Source organism: Brassica rapa, chromosome A01, assembly GCF_000309985.2.
Source record: "Brassica rapa cultivar Chiifu-401-42 chromosome A01, CAAS_Brap_v3.01, whole genome shotgun sequence".
Taxonomy (NCBI): Eukaryota; Viridiplantae; Streptophyta; class Magnoliopsida; order Brassicales; family Brassicaceae; genus Brassica; species Brassica rapa.
Window position 1 is genome coordinate 8739615 of NC_024795.2, and position 16876 is coordinate 8756490.

Genomic DNA, 16876 nt, shown 5'->3' on the forward strand with positions numbered 1-16876 from the left:
ACGCTTTCGGGGTAGTCCACTTTGTAACATTAAGTACGTTTCTTCCAAGGCCGACTGAAAAAAAAACTGTTAAATTATTGATTTAACAAGTCAAATGTAGATGGTCTTAATTGTTATTTCTTATCATTTCGTAATCATGTTTTCAAATGGTGAAAATGTTAAAATCTGCATACATTGAAGCTATGTAAGATATGATGACAGGAACAAGTAAGTGAGCAAACTATGAAGACATGAGACTTCCAGAGCCTAGAGGTGTCAAACGGGATGGATATGAGACTTGAAATATTAGATCCATCAAGAAGCAGGTCTTGCTTAAAAAAAAAAAGCAGGTCTCGCCGATCAGAACATGGTGGATTGTACGGGTTGGCTGGCGGCTAATATGTGTGCATGTCAATATGTCTAACAACAGCTATCAATTGAACCCTCTCGAGGAGTACCTTTCTTTAATTAGGTCAAACGTCATGGCCCATACAATCGAATAAATTTCACTTTTCACCTTTATCGCAATCAAAGGCGAAACACGCGAGTGCAAAATTGTGCTGGCATGTTGACATATTTGAGTGTGTTTAAGTGACGACCCATTATTTTCCCCATGTCAATCTAATCTAATACGGACAACATTCGCGTTCACAGGACAATATTGACATACATCGACACATTTATATTCCCTCCAATAATACAAACTAGATTTTGACCCGTGCAACCGCACGGGTGTTTGTTTTTACTTTTCTATACATAAATTATTGTTTTAGAACATAAGTGGTATATATTTTTAATGTTAATCATATACTTAAATATTTATATAACTATTTCAAATACAATAATTTTATAATTTACATGTTATAATTAATTAATTGCTTAAACCTTATGTATTTGCCGCCACTTCTTATTATATATTTATCTTATTGTATTTGCATTTAATTATTAAGCAAATTAATATACTCATGAGAAAATATATTTAAAAAAAAATTTGTATTTAATTTATGCTAAATTCTGACCCGTATTTCAAAACTGGTTTCTTTTTACCAATATTTTTATGCTTATTTATTTTAGATAATTTATTATTGTATATATAAAAGTGTAAGATATGTTAATTTTTAGACATGTATTATATAGTTTGTTAATTTTAAGCCGTTCTATCATCATATTATATTTTAAATAAATAGTTTATATTTATGAAAATAAAATTTATAAATTTATCAATTGAATATAATTTTATCATATTTATTTTAGTAATAATTATATTTTAACATGATCATGACTATAAAAGTAGACAAAATAGGATATGATTTATTTATTTTCATTTCTAAACGATAATTTAAAATACATTAAGTTATTGTTTAAACATTACATAGATTTATTAGAATTTTTAAAATATAATATATAAATATATATTATATTTAAAATGAAAATATATTATGATTAAAGTAGTTACAAAGATTTTATATTATTAACTTTAAAGAAATACATGTTAATTTTTATACATGTATTATATAGTTTGATAATGTTAACCCATCTTACCAACATATTAGATTTTATTTTTGAACATAAATATTTTATAATTGTGAAAATAAAATATATAAATTTAATACAATTTTATTATATTGAGCTCAATATAATAATTTTAATTTAATATGATTGATTATGATTATATAATAACTAAACTATTATAGATTTTTTTTATTTTTCATTTTATATAACTGAATATATTAATGTATAATAATATTTTAAACTAATTTTGAAATTAGTGAAAATATTTAAATATAATTTCGAAAATGAAGATCTTGTAAAAATCTTTTTAAACAGATTTGTTAGAATTTTAAAATAAATATATTTATATTTAAAATGAAAAGATATCAAAAGATACTACGATTAAAGTATTTTAAAAATTATATTTATTATTAATCTGAATTAAAATATAGTATGAATTTCTATGAATATGTCCATTAGGTCCATTTTTTAAAAAATCACACATGAATCAAGGTTGTGACTTCTATTTTAATATATAAGATTCATGTTTACCATCATTCACTATTTATTTCTCCAATTTGCAACCTCCCATTTTTACAATCTATCACATTGGTAACGCAAGTTATTCGCTTAGAAAACAAAAAAAAATAGGCAGCATCGCCAAAAAAAGCTCAAATTCATATCCATACATTTACAACACAATTTATCCTTTTCTTTTTTTTCTGTTTCCCCTCAATATTTATATACCACTTGAACCTCTAAAAACCCATTAGCATCCGAAGGACAAAAAAATCTCAAGAAAAATACCAAGGATGATCAAATCCTATTTACGTGTAATATTACTCTTATTATGCGCCACTAATCTCTGCGCTTCATCATCAATAACCAGAACCAGTACTAGAACAATAACCAGATCCAGAACCAGAACAAAAACGAGAACTGTATCATTACATCATGTATACCAAACCAGTAGGACCAAGTGTCTGGGATGTCACCACGACTCGTTACAGTTCTTGTTCCGACAAAATTTGGTTCGTGCCCAAAGACTCGAAGCTCCTTTGATTTGGGACCGCAGACTCCAGAACTACGCTCAAAACTGGGCTAATCAAAGAAAAGGAGATTGTGCTTTGAGACATTCTTTCCAAAACGGAGAGTTTAGTTTCGGCGAAAACATTTTCAGTGGATACGGCAAAAACTGGTCCCCGGCCGACGCAGTGGTCGCATGGGCCAGCGAGAAGAGGCACTATAATTACGGTTCCAACACGTGCGACCCTGGGAAGGTGTGTGGGCATTACACACAGATGGTGTGGAAGAACACGAGGAGGGTCGGGTGCGCACGTGTAAAGTGCAACAGTGGTGCGATTTTCATGACTTGTAACTATGATCCTCCCGGTAACTACATCGGCCAGAAACCCTATTGAGCGATCATTTATCTACTCCTTGATCTTAATTTTGGAAATTGTTATATGAATTTTTGAAGGAAACTAGATGGATGTATATATTGGGTATTTTTCTAGAAAATAGATGCTTTTGCGGGGCTTGTGATGCTGGTTATGTTTGTATCTTTATACGTGATTATTTCACTTGATGGTTGTAATTGCATTACGGTTATTCATCTATATATATCCGTCCAATTATAAAAGATAATATGTTTTTCTTTTTAAATTCCGAACGCAAACAAATGTTTGTGTTTAAAATCCATATACAGTATATCTATAATTAAGTATATCTCTTATAAAAGCTTCATGCAACACAAACTGGACTATTCTTTTGGTTCATTTATCAAGCATATCTATTTATCATATTATTTGAGAAGTGATTTTTGGTTTATGAACTCTTACGTTAAAAGTCATAGCGGTTAAAGTCAATAATATCCTCACTGAAAATATATAATTTGCTATATAATTAAAAATAAAATTTACATATTATTATTAGATTTATATAATATATTAGAAAATTGATTGTAAATTAATATAATAAATTTTCAAAAAGAAAACGTATTTAAAACAAGGTATTTTTTATATATATTGTGTTATTACATGGAATTAATATTTTCTATTATAAAGATAAAAAATTAAAATATAAAATAATTTATAATTAAATACTAATCAATCAAAATTTTTTTGTATAAATATATTTTCTAAAATATTTATAAAATGTGATATTTATAATAGTTCAGAACAATAATAAGGATATATATATATTTTTTGATGAATAACTTTGTCATATATAAATAATTTGTTGTTTGATTTAAATATTTTGAGAATACAATTATAATTTATTATACGAATTTTTGAACTAATAAAAAAATAAAGTGATAAGTATTCATAAGAAAATTATCATGTGCTGATAAAACACCTAGTAGCTAATATAATAAACACAAGTACTCTTTATTTGAAATCAATAAATAATCAAATCTTTCAATAACATAGTTAGTTATCTTCGTTTGGTTTATTACCCTAGCTACAGACAATTTATCCGAGAATGAGTGACACGTTCTATATTGGGATGATTTACATAGGCCAATAACTTGTATTTAGTAGTATATGATCTAGGAAATTTAATGGAAGTATGGAACTATGGAATGTCCCTGTGTCTCTGTGCACCGTTAATTTTTTTTTTCATTTGTTGACATAGCCATTACAAAAATGAAAAGTACAATACAAACAACAAACTGCTCGTAACACCACCAACATAAAACCCATGCAATACTTAGCTCACAAGTCACAAGGAAATATAAAAGCCACGAAGATTAAAACACATAGATTAAGAATTCACCAACGACTTAATTACAAAACCAAGTGTTAGACAAAGTTAGTAAGGATTCTCTCCAACGTAGTTACCCGGTGGGTCGTAGTTGCAAGTGATGAAAACTCCTGCACCGTTCTCGCAGACAACGCGAGCGCAACCTATCCGTTTGGTGTCACGCCATACGATCTGAGTGTAGTGACCGCACATACCGCCTTCACACGAGTTGGTCATGTGGTTGTAGGACTTGGCCTCCACGGTCCATGACTCCACTGCGAAAGTTGGTGTCCAGTCTGAGCCACTTCCCCAAAACAAGTTCTCACCGTATGGACCAGTTGAGTGGGTTAGGGAGCAGTCATACCGCCTCTGGTTAGCCCACCAAGTTGCGTAGCTCGCGATCCTGCCGTCCCAAACTAATGGAGACAGACCTTCATGAAATGAAATTAATCAAATCATTAGAATAAACATACCAATACTTTAATTCAAACCCATAATAATACTATTATCCAATTGGTCGTTTGTAGGAAATATAGCCCAAATCCTTTGGCCGTGTATACCTTTTTTTTTGTAATGCATATACCCTCTGGCCGTGTATACATATCCTAAAATTTTAACACTTTGAACTTTGCTTCATTCGAAACTCAGATCATTCCTGTAAGCACATAATTTAGAACTATAATCTTATTGTTCTTAATTTACTATTTGCATATTTGAAATATCAAATCGATAAAACTTTGTTATGATTATGGTACATATATATTTAATTAGAAATTTAGGAAACTCAAGAACTGCAATCAATCAGTTTGTTTGAGTCATCCACTTAACACCTTTGTATCCACTATAAAACGAGACCTTTTGGGTTTTATAAATCAACACATAACCTAAACTTTTTGGTCGGTATCGGATGTGATCCAACTGCCGGACCGGTTAGGATTCTTAAAACTTTGTCAAAACACATATATTTGGAAATTAATGTTCTTATGAATATATGAAAATACCTAAGCTGGTCCGAACAGAATTATGCGGAGCAAGGAACTGATCTTCAAACGACCCCGTGGGTGGCTGGTAGTGGGAGGTGGGAGGAGGATGGTAGAGGATAGGTTTGGGGCTGGGAGTTGGGAGCGGCTTGGGCTCCGCGCCGTATGGAGGAGGGCTCATAAGTGTAGGTAGTCGTGGCCGGTAATAGTCTGCGTGAACGGTTTGGATGGCGACCAAGAGAATGGCAATAGCGAAAACAATGGCTCGGGTTGAGGTTGTGATCGCCATCTTTCTTCTTGTGGAGTGGCTCCAACAATTTTCTTTTGGATGATGGAAGAAATATGACTTGAAGGGGGGTGATTATTTATATGTTTATATTAGCGTATAATTAATTATGACAAATGCTGTTTGAGGATGTCAACTAGAAGTGGCTGCCATGTTCGATTATGGTTACCACTTAATACCACTTAATGTTTCGCTCGGTAAAGGATAGATGTTTTAACCATACAAGTATGATTTTTCTTTTTTTTTTGCTAAAAAAGTATGATTTTCTTCCAATATATATTTCCTTTCCTTTTTGCCCAATATACAATTGTATGTAGACTAAAGCTAACTAGGATATATTGAAGTATTTGAAAAATAAATATTAAATATAAAGATGAGGTTTATGATAAATTAGTTGTTTTTTCAATAGTATGTTTCATTCTAAATTACGTGACGACCCTAAACAAAGAAGAAACAAAAATCGGTGTAGATTGACTTATATAGGAATAAAACTAATTTATGGGGTTTTTACATCAAGGGCGGAGTTATATTATTAGTTCATTTAGTTGGATATTCTTTTAGTACTGTTAATGTTATCAATTTATGTTGCGGCCGACTTAGCTCTTGAATAACACACCCTCATTCTACATTTTTCTATTTGTTTTTAAAATTCATATCTATATAGCTTTGACTTTATGAAAATGTAGTTCTTATAATATAAAAATATCAGTTATCCTGGTTTCAAGGATACCCAAAGCTAATACTGTATACTGATTTAATGCAACTACAAGTTTTTAGAACAAACTTTTTTTTTTTGTGACAATTTTAGAACAAACTTTATACAAAAATTAGAACATAGATTTTTTTTTTAGAACATAGATAAGGTAAACTCTTCCAATGATCTATCATAATATAATAATAATATCACTGTATGAAATAAATAAACTTTCGATAAAAATTATAGTTCAACCATTCAGTATGTGACACATATTAGAAGAGTCTTTATAACGTTTGCAAAAGTTGGCAGTTGATCTTGACTTGGGATCATACAAAACTAGCATGACTAGAGCTTTTCTTTGACCTCTTTACTAGAATCCAATATGATATAAGGAGCAGTTCTAGCTTAGTGTTTCAGTTCATTAATTCAGCAGCAGTTTTTAGTAGCTTGTTAGGCCTAGAATCAAAGCTTGGGCTGACACAATTGATCATAACATGTATAGACATATCAGTAGAGAGTAAACTGAAACATGCGCATCCCATTCATCTAGCCTTAGAGCCCAAAGGCCTACGAAGGAGAGTACCGATAAAAACCCAAATTGACCTTCAGGTTCAATGGGAAAAGTCACGTTAATGATCTTTCTAAATCCACGTATTTTAAAGACAAAAAGACCATCCTACGTGGAACGCACGGCTACGATTTTATATCAGATTCCGAACAGACAGACACATCGAGAGGATTGGATGATTTGGAGTAGGAATGTCAGAGAGTGGGACCCTTTCGAATGTTTGGTGACACGTGACAAGCACGGTAGGTCCAGCGTGGAGATACGTACACCTCACCACAAAAGAGAAACATTCTCTGAGTCATACCGAGTTGACCCATAAAACAAAGAGCATCGAACTAGGCTAAAGAGGAGACTCTGTCGGATAACTATCAACAACCAAACACAACAATCACTCCCGTCGCCGTGCGAATTTACTCTCACCGTAAACTCTTAATCTCTTGTTTCGTTCGGAGGGTTTTAGATTTTTTTTTCCATACAAATCGAAGAAAATTAGGGTTTTTAATTTCGTCTTGAACAGATGAAGAGGAGTCTAGACAAGAGCAACGATGAAAAGCAGCCTGAGCGAAAGCGCCCTGCTCTTGCTAGGTAGAATGTATTCATCTTTCTCTGTTTCACCCGATTGTTTTTTATTTAAATTTTCTTAACCTTATTACTCTTTTTGTACAGTGTGATTGTTGAGGCTATGAAAGTTGACAGCTTGCAGAAGCTCTGCTCCTCTCTTGAACCTATCCTCCGCAGAGTTGTAAGTTCTGTTTTTTATTGTATTGGAACCCTATCAACTATGCTTGGTTTTGTTTTTAAAAAAATTAATCTTTATTCCCTTCTTGTTGTTATTATGTATGAATCAATTTTCTTTTGTATGGAGTAGGTGAGTGAGGAAGTGGAACGTGCTTTAGCAAAGTTCATCCCTTCTAGGCTTGCTGAAAGGTAACCACTTTTTATTGAATGCAGAGAGCTTAGTGTGTATACCCTGAAGCTTCTGATTACTTACTACAGCTCTGAGTCTTCTCCCAAACGAATCACCGGTCCTGATGGGCGGAACTTGCAGCTGCGTTTCAGGACTAGACTCTCTCTCCCTTTATTCACCGGAGGAAGAGTGGAAGGAGAGCAAGGCGCTTCCATCCACGTTGTATTGATAGACGCAAACACGGGGCGTCATGTAGCGTTTGGACCAGAAGCTTCTCTCAAGCTCGAGGTCGTTGTCCTTGAAGGTGACTTCAACAAAGAAGATTGGAGTCGAGAAGAGTTTGAGAGTCATGTTGTGAAAGAGCGTCATGGGAAGAGACCGTTGCTTACTGGAGATCTATGTGTTGTTCTCAAGGAAGGGGTGGGTGCTTTGGGGGAGATGGTGTTCACTGATAACTCGAGTTGGATTCGGAGTAGGAAGTTTAGACTTGCTTTGAGGGTTGCCTCTGGGGGATGTGATGATGGTGTACGGGTGCGTGAGGCGAAGACTGAAGCTTTCACTGTTAAAGATCACAGGGGAGAATGTATGTATTCAAAATTTTCTCTATCACTTTGTACCTTGTGATGAAAATTTTGGTATGTGCAGTGTACAAGAAGCATTATCCACCTGGTTTGAGTGATGAGGTGTGGAGATTGGAGAAGATTGGTAAAGATGGGGCGTTTCATAAGAAACTAACCGCTGAAGGAATAGTTAATGTGGAAGACTTTCTGAGAAAATTGGTTAAGGATTCTACTAAACTACGAGCTGTAAGTAGCTGAAACGTCAAGTTCATTTGCTAATTCATTTGATTAACGCTCGTCATGAATAGTTAATGCTTATCTGATATGTGTCTAGGCTCTTGGAAGTGGCATGTCAAACAAGATGTGGGATGTGCTAGTGGAGCACGCAAAGACATGTGTCCTAAGCGGCAAGCTTTACATCTACTATCCTGAAGATTCAAGGACTGTGGGTGTTGTGCTCAATAACATCTATGAGTTGAGTGGCCTTATCTCCGGGGATCAATACCTCTCTGCTGACTCACTCGATGACAGCCAAAAGGTTCAGTTATAAATAATCTCCTTAACTCTTTCCACTTAACTCGTTTATGCTGCTGTTTGGTGTTGTTCTGAGAAACTCTAATTTACAGATACGGTGGTGTTTGAATTTAATAGGTATATGTGGATGGATTGGTGAAGAAAGCATATGATAACTGGAACCAAGTCATAGAGTATGAAGGCAAAACTCCTTTAAACTTGAATCAGCCTGAGAGAGTGGAAATAGAACCTGTAACGGTGCCGGCAAATTACTCTGTCTTGCCTCCATCTCCTATACCTCCTAGTCAGTTTCCAGGATTCTCATTCGAAGGTTGGCAAAATCAAAACGTTGTAAACTACTAAATCTCAGTTTTGAAAGCTTATATTCTATGTCTATCTTTTATTGCAGGGTATAATGTTTTGCAGCAAGATCAGTTTATGGGAATACATCAACATCAAACTCAAACTCAAACAAACTTAGAGAATCAAAATGTAACTGGGATGGCTCTTGGTACTACTCTACAATCCACATGCGGGTACCAAGACATGGGTTCTTCTTCTGTTCATCAGGCAAATCTTGATCCCTTTGAAGAATGGTCACACCAGCATGAGAACGACCTCTTATCAAGGAGTCATGAGATGCTGGAGAGCGAGGACATGCAGCAGCTGCTCCAGCTCTGTAGCATGGGAGGAGGGAATGGAGAAAATGGGTATGGTTTCCCGTCGTTTATGCAAAATACACCGATGGTGCATGAGGACCGAGCGAGATCAGGAAAAGCGGTTGTTGGGTGGCTGAAGATAAAAGCTGCAATGAAGTGGGGAATCTTCATAAGGAAGAAAGCTGCTGAGAAAAGAAGAGCTCAGATTGTTGAGCTTGATTAATAGATGATTATACAGGTTACTTGCTAAGGGTACAGTATGACTAAACATACCAGATCACATACTTCACGTTTTGGGTTTCGTTTGCTTGACATATTACAGGTTTTATGACATCAACGTTAAAATCTTTCATCTATTAGTCCATCGAGTCTGCTTATGTTTTCGAAAAGATGTTTGGTAAAATAAGTCAAGGGCATAAGTTTGTCGTATAGAGAAGAAAGATAGATGCCTGTGGACCAGTGCCGTGCGAAGGTTTTTGGAGGCCCAAAACGAGTTAAAAAAATTTACATGATATTGTTTTTTAAAAATAGTTTTGTTTAAAATCGAATTATATAAAATACTTTTTTTGAAAAAAAAAAATATATATATATATATATATATATATATATATATATATTACCTAAATATTTTCTAAATTTTCTGCATTAGACTTTTATAAACTAAAAAAATAAAATAATGATAAAAGTAGGAATTTATAATATAAAAAATATATACAAATTTTGGATTGAAATGTTGGCCGCTGTTAAAAAGATAAATCTTAGTGTTTAGTTTAAATACAATAAACTATATATTCAAAATATTATAATTTTTAATCAAATTCTATAAACATATAAAATAAATCTAACTCATAACATATATAAAGAAGACAAATGTGGATCAAATATTTGCATTTAATTAGAAGTAAAATCTTTATAGTTTTGTATAAAATATAGTAAAATTGATTATAAACTACTATGTAAAATTATTTTTTTTGTAATTAGAAACTCTAAAATTTTTACAAAATTTGGGGGCCCTAGGCAAATGCCTTTTTTAATAGCTTGTAAGCACAGCTCTGCTGTGGACTGTAGACAAACCGGATGTTACTCGAGATTTTCACTTCGAGGTCACGGGTTTGCTAACATGTATTGCAGACAGAGGAACGCACCTTGGATCTGCAAAAGCATTGAATGACTCAAAGGCTTCAAAGCAGTAGCTGTATCATCTATGCTTGTCTGGTAGTCTCTCTTCCGCGTGAAGTTGATTTATAGAAGATCGACTGTATTTGGCCCTTTAAAGCCCATTAATGTCTTCAGTTCCAACATATAAACCTGCTAATATCTTCAATTGATAGACCTTTATAAGATATTTAGATGCCCAACTCGTGAAGAACGTCTTTTGTATCAATTCGTTTCACCTTAAAGTAAGAGAACCAATAATCAAATGTGATAATCCCTTTGATTCTAAAAAATACATATTTTAGAATTTTCACAAATATTAAAAAAAATTAATATTTAACTATCAATACATTAATTTTTAAAATTATAACAATTTCCCATGAATCTAAATTTATAGCAATTCAATAAATTTTAAATTGTCAATTAATATTTTTTGAAGTTTACAATTATTATTAAAAATATATAGAAAATCTAAAACATTGACTTTTAGAAACAAGTAAAAATGATAGAACATCTATTATTTAGAAACAGAATGAATATTATTTATTATTTTTCAAATGATCACACATGCAATGCATGAAACATGTTTACATCTTAATATCATAAGATTTTCCGTCATTTCTTCTAAAATAGTTATCCGCAAAACTTATCAAAACTTGTGCTAGAATTTAACGCCAATGTTTTGGACTGATTCTAAGATGGTTGCACTTGGGAGACTTGGTGAAATGAAACTTGTCAACATTAACGTGGTTAGGAGAAGATGAGATCTTTTCTGAGCTGGTCCCATACACTCATCTAGAAAAAGCGACGTAATGGTCAAGTTAAATAAATGTAATTGTAACACACACCAAAAGAGACATTAAAACAAAACCGCGTCTCCTACTCCATATAGCCATCTTAAAACCATCTTTTTCCATGATTCCATCTTCCAGCTGTACAAACCAAAACGCGCCTTTGTCTTTTCTTCAGTCTTCACCAAACCCATCGTCCGAACCGAACCTTCTTCTCTGACTCTGACCGTGTCTTCCCTTACTATAAATACACAACATTTTAACCTCTCTAACAAATCTTCAGTCAAAACAAAACCCACCAAAAAAAGAAGAAGCTAGATATGGCGATGATCAACTACTCCACCATCTTGTCTCCTCTGCTTGCTGCTATTATGATTTACTCTGTTTCCGCCAATTTTCACCAAGACGTGGAGATAACTTGGGGAGATGGACGTGGACAGATCACTAACAACGGCGATCTTCTTACACTCTCTCTCGACAAGTCTTCTGGCTCAGGATTCCAATCCAAGAATGAATATTTGTTTGGTAAAATCGACATGCAGATCAAACTCGTCGCGGGAAACTCCGCAGGAACAGTCACTGCTTACTATGTAAGTCCCTAACATACAAATGTCTTTTAAAAAACAAAAGTTAGAGCAAAATAAGCTTAATGGTTTCTTTTGTTTTTTGTATAGTTGAAATCATCTGGATCTACATGGGACGAGATTGATTTTGAGTTCTTGGGAAATCTAAGTGGTGATCCTTACACACTTCATACCAATGTCTTTACTCAAGGCAAAGGAGACAGGGAACAACAGTTCAAACTCTGGTTCGATCCCACTATTGATTTCCACACTTACTCTATCCTCTGGAACCCACAACGCATTATGTAAGTGTTCTTGCATGTTTCTAAATTCGAAAATGGTTACAACGAGTACCTTTTTCTACATATCCAAAATCCAATATTATTGTATAGAGAAAAATAAAATAATGGATTCTTCAGGAAATAGCAAACCAACCGAACCAAAACTATCCATATTTTTGATCAAACAAAGCTTCATTTCATACCAATAGTTCATCCTCCACCAACGGAGGTTACAGAGAGCAAGGCGAGGGCAGACTTAGCTACTGAGTCAGCCTCACAGTTGCTTAAACGAGGGATATGGGAAAAGGAAATAACATCAAAGTAGGAGCTAAAATGATAGATGTCAAACATAATACCAAATAATGCAGGCCTAAACTCCTTGATTCTCTCTGAACCAAAACTATCCATATATACATATATATTAGACTATGGTTTTACTATTTTATTATAGACCAAAAACTAAACACCCAAAGTCAAGATTGAGCAACCTATTGTCTTTTAACTCATAACGCAACGTTTTTATTGGATCTAATCTTGTTTGTCTTTTAACATTTTTTTCAGATTCTCTGTGGATGGAACTCCGATAAGGGAATTTAAGAACATGGAATCTCAAGGAACTTTGTTCCCTAAGAACCAACCGATGAGGATGTACTCAAGTCTATGGAACGCCGAAGACTGGGCAACAAGGGGTGGTTTGGTCAAAACCGACTGGTCTAAAGCTCCCTTCACCGCTTCATACCGTGGCTTCAGTGAAGAAGCTTGTGTCGTGTCAAACGGGAAGTCATCGTGCTCCAACGGGTCAGGACAAGGGAGTAGTAGTGGTTCGTGGTTGTCCCAGGAGTTAGACTCGACGGGTCAAGAACGGATGAGATGGGTGCAGAGTAATTACATGATCTACAATTACTGTACGGACGCTAAGAGGTTCCCTCAAGGTCTTCCACGAGAGTGTCTATCTGCGTAGAGCTTTTAAACGAAAGATCCACAGCCATAAAATAATACTATTCTTTTGTTCATCATATAAAGTATCTTGTGTTTTGGTCACAAATTTTATATTCCATGTAAGTATGTACTACGTAATGTATATTTAAGTGAGAAAAGGTTAAACTCAAAAATAATTGGATGCGTGGAAAAACGTATCTCTCCATACATTTAAAAAAAAATCTCTCCATGCATAGCTTTCGTAATTATAAAAATGCATGACTAGAAAAATTTAAGTCTGAACACTATAAGAACAAATCAAACGATAAGAATACATATCAAAATTTTCCATATACACCTAACCAAGTTGATTACTTCAAGTCAATAACTTTGAATCTATATATAACCCTACAAAGCCTACGGCATGGCTCGTTGCAAGCTCCTTAACAAGAACCATTGTGTCAAAGGGGCGAAGCTATGAGTTATTTTTAGTTGGTGCGTAATTCATAAATGAAAAGATAAATGTCAGAGTTGATGTGGAACCTTGATGTTTTTTCTGTGTAACCTTCTTTCAAACCTTGGATGTTTAGGGGTGAACATGTACGTAGACTTTAAGCATTTTAGCTAGCTAACTTACAACTTTTACTTACAAAACTTGTTAATATTGATAAAATTATGGGTGGCTTGTGCTTGATTAACCGAAATTGTACACTTTTAACTAAGCTATGTTCAGATTTTATGTTTGGCTTAAGTATTTATTTTCAATAACATCCAAACTTGGGTATCCCCTAGACTATATTTGAAAAGTGATTTGTATATGTGTCATCACTACATTAACTTTCACAAAAAAAATGATGACATGACTTAAAAGAAATATGACATGACATAAATCTAATTGTGACATGTAAAATTTACTATATGTAGATTTATGTTTTTGGTAAGATTTCTTAAATATAATAATGATGATTTTCTATATATAGATTTATATTTTTGGAAAAGTTTCATAATATAGTAATAACTAATAAATTTTTTATCAAAAATATTTTTTCTCAGAAAATATTCATTTTGGTAAGATTTTATGATACCTAATAACTAAAATAATATGTTTTTATATATAAATAATAATTACGAATATTAAAATCCCCTAGACTATATTTGAGAAGTGATTTGTATATGTGTCATCACTACATTAACTTTCACAAAAAAATGATTGCATGGCTTAAAAGAAATATGACATGGCATAAATTTAATTGTGACATGTAAAATTTACTATATTTAGATTTATATTTTTGGTAAAATTTCTTAAATATAATAATGATGATTTTCTATATACGGATGTATATTTTGGAAAAGCTTCATAATATAGTAATAACTAATAAATTTAATATCAAAAATATTTTTTCTCAGAAAATATTCATTTTGGTAAGATTTTATGATACCTAATAACTTTTCTATATCTATTAAAATAATATGTTTTTATATATAAATAATAATTACGAATATTAAAATCTTACATCAATATATGAATCATATTTTTATTATTAAAATAAGTGTAGTTTAAACTATATTTTATCAACATATATAAGTTATTTTTATTTAATTTATATATTATTAGAAATAATTTATATATTTACAAATTGAAATATTTAAAAATGATTAAATAAAGAAGGGGAAATTACATGTTTACCATTTTCATGGTACCACTTTTTATTTTTACCACCACTAAAGAGACATTTTCAAAAATACTTTCTTCATTAAGCGGCAAAAGACTCTTATGCCCTTGTTATTATATATATAATAAATCATTATTTAAAAAAAAATAATAATAAAAAAAAAGTAATTTTTTTTTATGTTTTCGAATTATACTTTTTCAAATTCGAACTTTTTTATAAAACCTTTTTTGAAAATTTTTTTCGAATTTTTTATATTTTTTTTCAAATTTCTTTTTGAAAAACAAAAATTATGTTTGAAACTATTTTTTAAAAGTTTTATATATATTTTTAAGTATTTCTTTATATATTTATTAAAATTTTAAATTTCACATTCCAAAAACCATACCCCACCTCTCAACTCTAAACCCTAAGTCTAGATTAGTTGACCCTAAGGGTATAATTGTCTTTTACCTTTTATTAAAAGTGAGGGTAAAAGTGATTAGTGTAAACATGAAAAGTGGTACTATGAATGTGTTATTTGTGGCAATTTCCCTCTAAAGAATAATATAATAAAGTAACTTTATAAATTTCAATTATTTTAATCAAAAGTTAAATAATGCAAAATTAAAAGGTCAAAGTAAACTTGAATAAATCAAACTAAAAACAATTACATTATGGTTTTATTTTTTAAACTAATAAAAGTAAAATAGAAAAATAGAAAATTTTATTTATATATAACTTTTTTAAATATTTTATATCTGTGCATGGCGCAGAAGAATTCCTAGTTTACCATATTTGCTAAGAGCATCTTTATCCTTGCAAAAAGAAGGATCTCTTAAGCAAAAAATACAGGGAAGCCCACAAAATAACAAAAACTGTATGCCCAAGTTGCCAAATAAGAGATGTTTTCAGTGGGTTTTTTTAACTATTCGCGGGCTCCACTAACACATGACAACCTGCAACTGATTATTTTTTAATTTTTTTTAATCAGATAAAAACGAAAAAATAAAAATAAATAAGAAGCCCATTAAAGGTTTGTGCGATAATGATGCTCTAATATCCTGCAGAGTTAGGCATTCCTCAATAGTTACTATTTTAACTATTATTAGATTCTAACCCGCACATCCGTGCGGGTACCATTTCATTTATAGATATAAAATTTTATATTATTTTGTATATAATAATTTATGATAATATATTGCTGTCATTTTAAAAATAACTTAATAGATGATATACAGTTCTAAATATTAAAATTTAACATATGTTAACAATTTTATTTTTTGTAAAAATTATTACTTAATTTATGAATATTAATTATTTTAAAAGGTGAATGATATTTTAGTCACTTTAAACGGTGAATGATATTTTATTTATTTGTCTTAATGAAAGTATTTTTCAAACCAATTCAACATAATTTTAATATGTTTGCACAAAAAACATAATTTTAATATGTAATTCATTAATTACTTCTATTTTAATATAATGTAGAATATACTTATAAAATTTATAAAATTAGCATATAATTTGATTAAAAGGTGAATGATATTTTAATTAAAATTAATTTATAATAATATTATACTACTAATTGCGAAATTAATAAGTGCATTAATTAAAAGAATATTTACATTTTTAAAAAGATTTTGTTAGATTTTTTTTCTACAGATTTTGTTATTCCTAAAACTAAAATTTAAATTTATTTTAAAATAGATTTGTTATTAATATCCTTATAATTATTTAGAAATGTTATACATTAAATAAACTAATGTAAACAATAGAAAAATTATTTGAATATATGGACCTAGACTTCTAGTATGACTATTTTATATTAGATAAAAATGGTATTTTTCTTTTAATGGAGAAGATTCAACCTTTCTTCCTGCTGTGTATGGTTTTGATATGTTCAACAACCCTTCACGCTACTTTGTTCTATATATAAAATATTTTCTTCAATAATCAACCACAATATCAAACGCGGTTTCCCATTAAACTACAACGATTCTTATAAAATTGTTAGAGAATATAGTATTTCATTCCAGCTACAAAAATATATACAGTAATTCATTTTTTATATGAAAGTAAAAAAAAATCGAAAGGTATCACATTCTGAGATTCTTTTTATTGATTCCTCAAG

The 16876-nt window shown here is 31.5% G+C and overlaps 4 protein-coding genes across 4 annotated transcripts; 3 read left to right on the forward strand and 1 right to left on the reverse strand.

Moving 5' to 3' along the window:
* The first annotated feature begins 1841 nt into the window (after window positions 1-1841).
* Window positions 1842-3091, forward strand: LOC103863535 (pathogenesis-related protein PR-1). Its single transcript, XM_009141278.3, has one exon. It carries the CDS (start codon window positions 2283-2285, stop codon window positions 2889-2891), a length of 609 nt encoding a protein of 202 aa, XP_009139526.1. The 5' UTR covers window positions 1842-2282; the 3' UTR covers window positions 2892-3091.
* On the reverse strand, window positions 3035-6652 carry LOC103863544 (pathogenesis-related protein PR-1). Its single transcript, XM_009141286.2, has 2 exons — window positions 5217-6652; window positions 3035-4646 (listed from the first exon to the last, which is right to left on the reverse strand). The coding sequence occupies exons 1-2, from the start codon at window positions 5482-5484 to the stop codon at window positions 4285-4287; spliced, it is 630 nt and encodes a 209-aa protein (XP_009139534.1). The 5' UTR covers window positions 5485-6652; the 3' UTR covers window positions 3035-4284.
* A 291-nt stretch (window positions 6653-6943) lies between these two features.
* LOC103863555 (calmodulin-binding protein 60 D) lies at window positions 6944-9749 on the forward strand. Its single transcript, XM_009141297.3, has 9 exons — window positions 6944-7167; window positions 7264-7331; window positions 7413-7488; window positions 7615-7673; window positions 7743-8236; window positions 8299-8459; window positions 8548-8751; window positions 8865-9057; window positions 9136-9749. Exons 2-9 carry the CDS (start codon window positions 7264-7266, stop codon window positions 9606-9608), a joined length of 1728 nt encoding a protein of 575 aa, XP_009139545.1. The 5' UTR covers window positions 6944-7167; the 3' UTR covers window positions 9609-9749.
* A 1311-nt stretch (window positions 9750-11060) lies between these two features.
* Window positions 11061-13287, forward strand: LOC103863560 (probable xyloglucan endotransglucosylase/hydrolase protein 23). The gene is made up of 3 exons (XM_009141310.3): window positions 11061-11921; window positions 12006-12199; window positions 12737-13287. Exons 1-3 carry the CDS (start codon window positions 11652-11654, stop codon window positions 13134-13136), a joined length of 864 nt encoding a protein of 287 aa, XP_009139558.1. The 5' UTR covers window positions 11061-11651; the 3' UTR covers window positions 13137-13287.
* Window positions 13288-16876: the final 3589 nt, after the last annotated feature.

What these genes read in the sequence shown, in the direction of transcription:
- LOC103863560 (XM_009141310.3), top strand. Translation starts at nt 11,652, where the DNA reads ATGGCGATGATCAACTACTCCACCATCTTGTCTCCTCTGCTTGCTGCT. An exon ending in GAACAGTCACTGCTTACTAT is followed by an intron (nt 11,922 to 12,005) that starts GTAAGTCCCTAA and finishes TTTTTTGTATAG; the next exon opens with TTGAAATCATCTGGATCTAC. An exon ending in TGGAACCCACAACGCATTAT is followed by an intron (nt 12,200 to 12,736) that starts GTAAGTGTTCTT and finishes CATTTTTTTCAG; the next exon opens with ATTCTCTGTGGATGGAACTC.
- LOC103863555 (XM_009141297.3), top strand. Translation starts at nt 7,264, where the DNA reads ATGAAGAGGAGTCTAGACAAGAGCAACGATGAAAAGCAGCCTGAGCGA. An exon ending in AAGCGCCCTGCTCTTGCTAG is followed by an intron (nt 7,332 to 7,412) that starts GTAGAATGTATT and finishes CTTTTTGTACAG; the next exon opens with TGTGATTGTTGAGGCTATGA. An exon ending in CCTTCTAGGCTTGCTGAAAG is followed by an intron (nt 7,674 to 7,742) that starts GTAACCACTTTT and finishes TACTTACTACAG; the next exon opens with CTCTGAGTCTTCTCCCAAAC.
- LOC103863535 (XM_009141278.3), top strand. Translation starts at nt 2,283, where the DNA reads ATGATCAAATCCTATTTACGTGTAATATTACTCTTATTATGCGCCACT.
- LOC103863544 (XM_009141286.2), bottom strand. Translation starts at nt 5,484, where the DNA reads ATGGCGATCACAACCTCAACCCGAGCCATTGTTTTCGCTATTGCCATT. An exon ending in TTCTGTTCGGACCAGCTTAG is followed by an intron (nt 4,647 to 5,216) that starts GTATTTTCATAT and finishes CATTTCATGAAG; the next exon opens with GTCTGTCTCCATTAGTTTGG.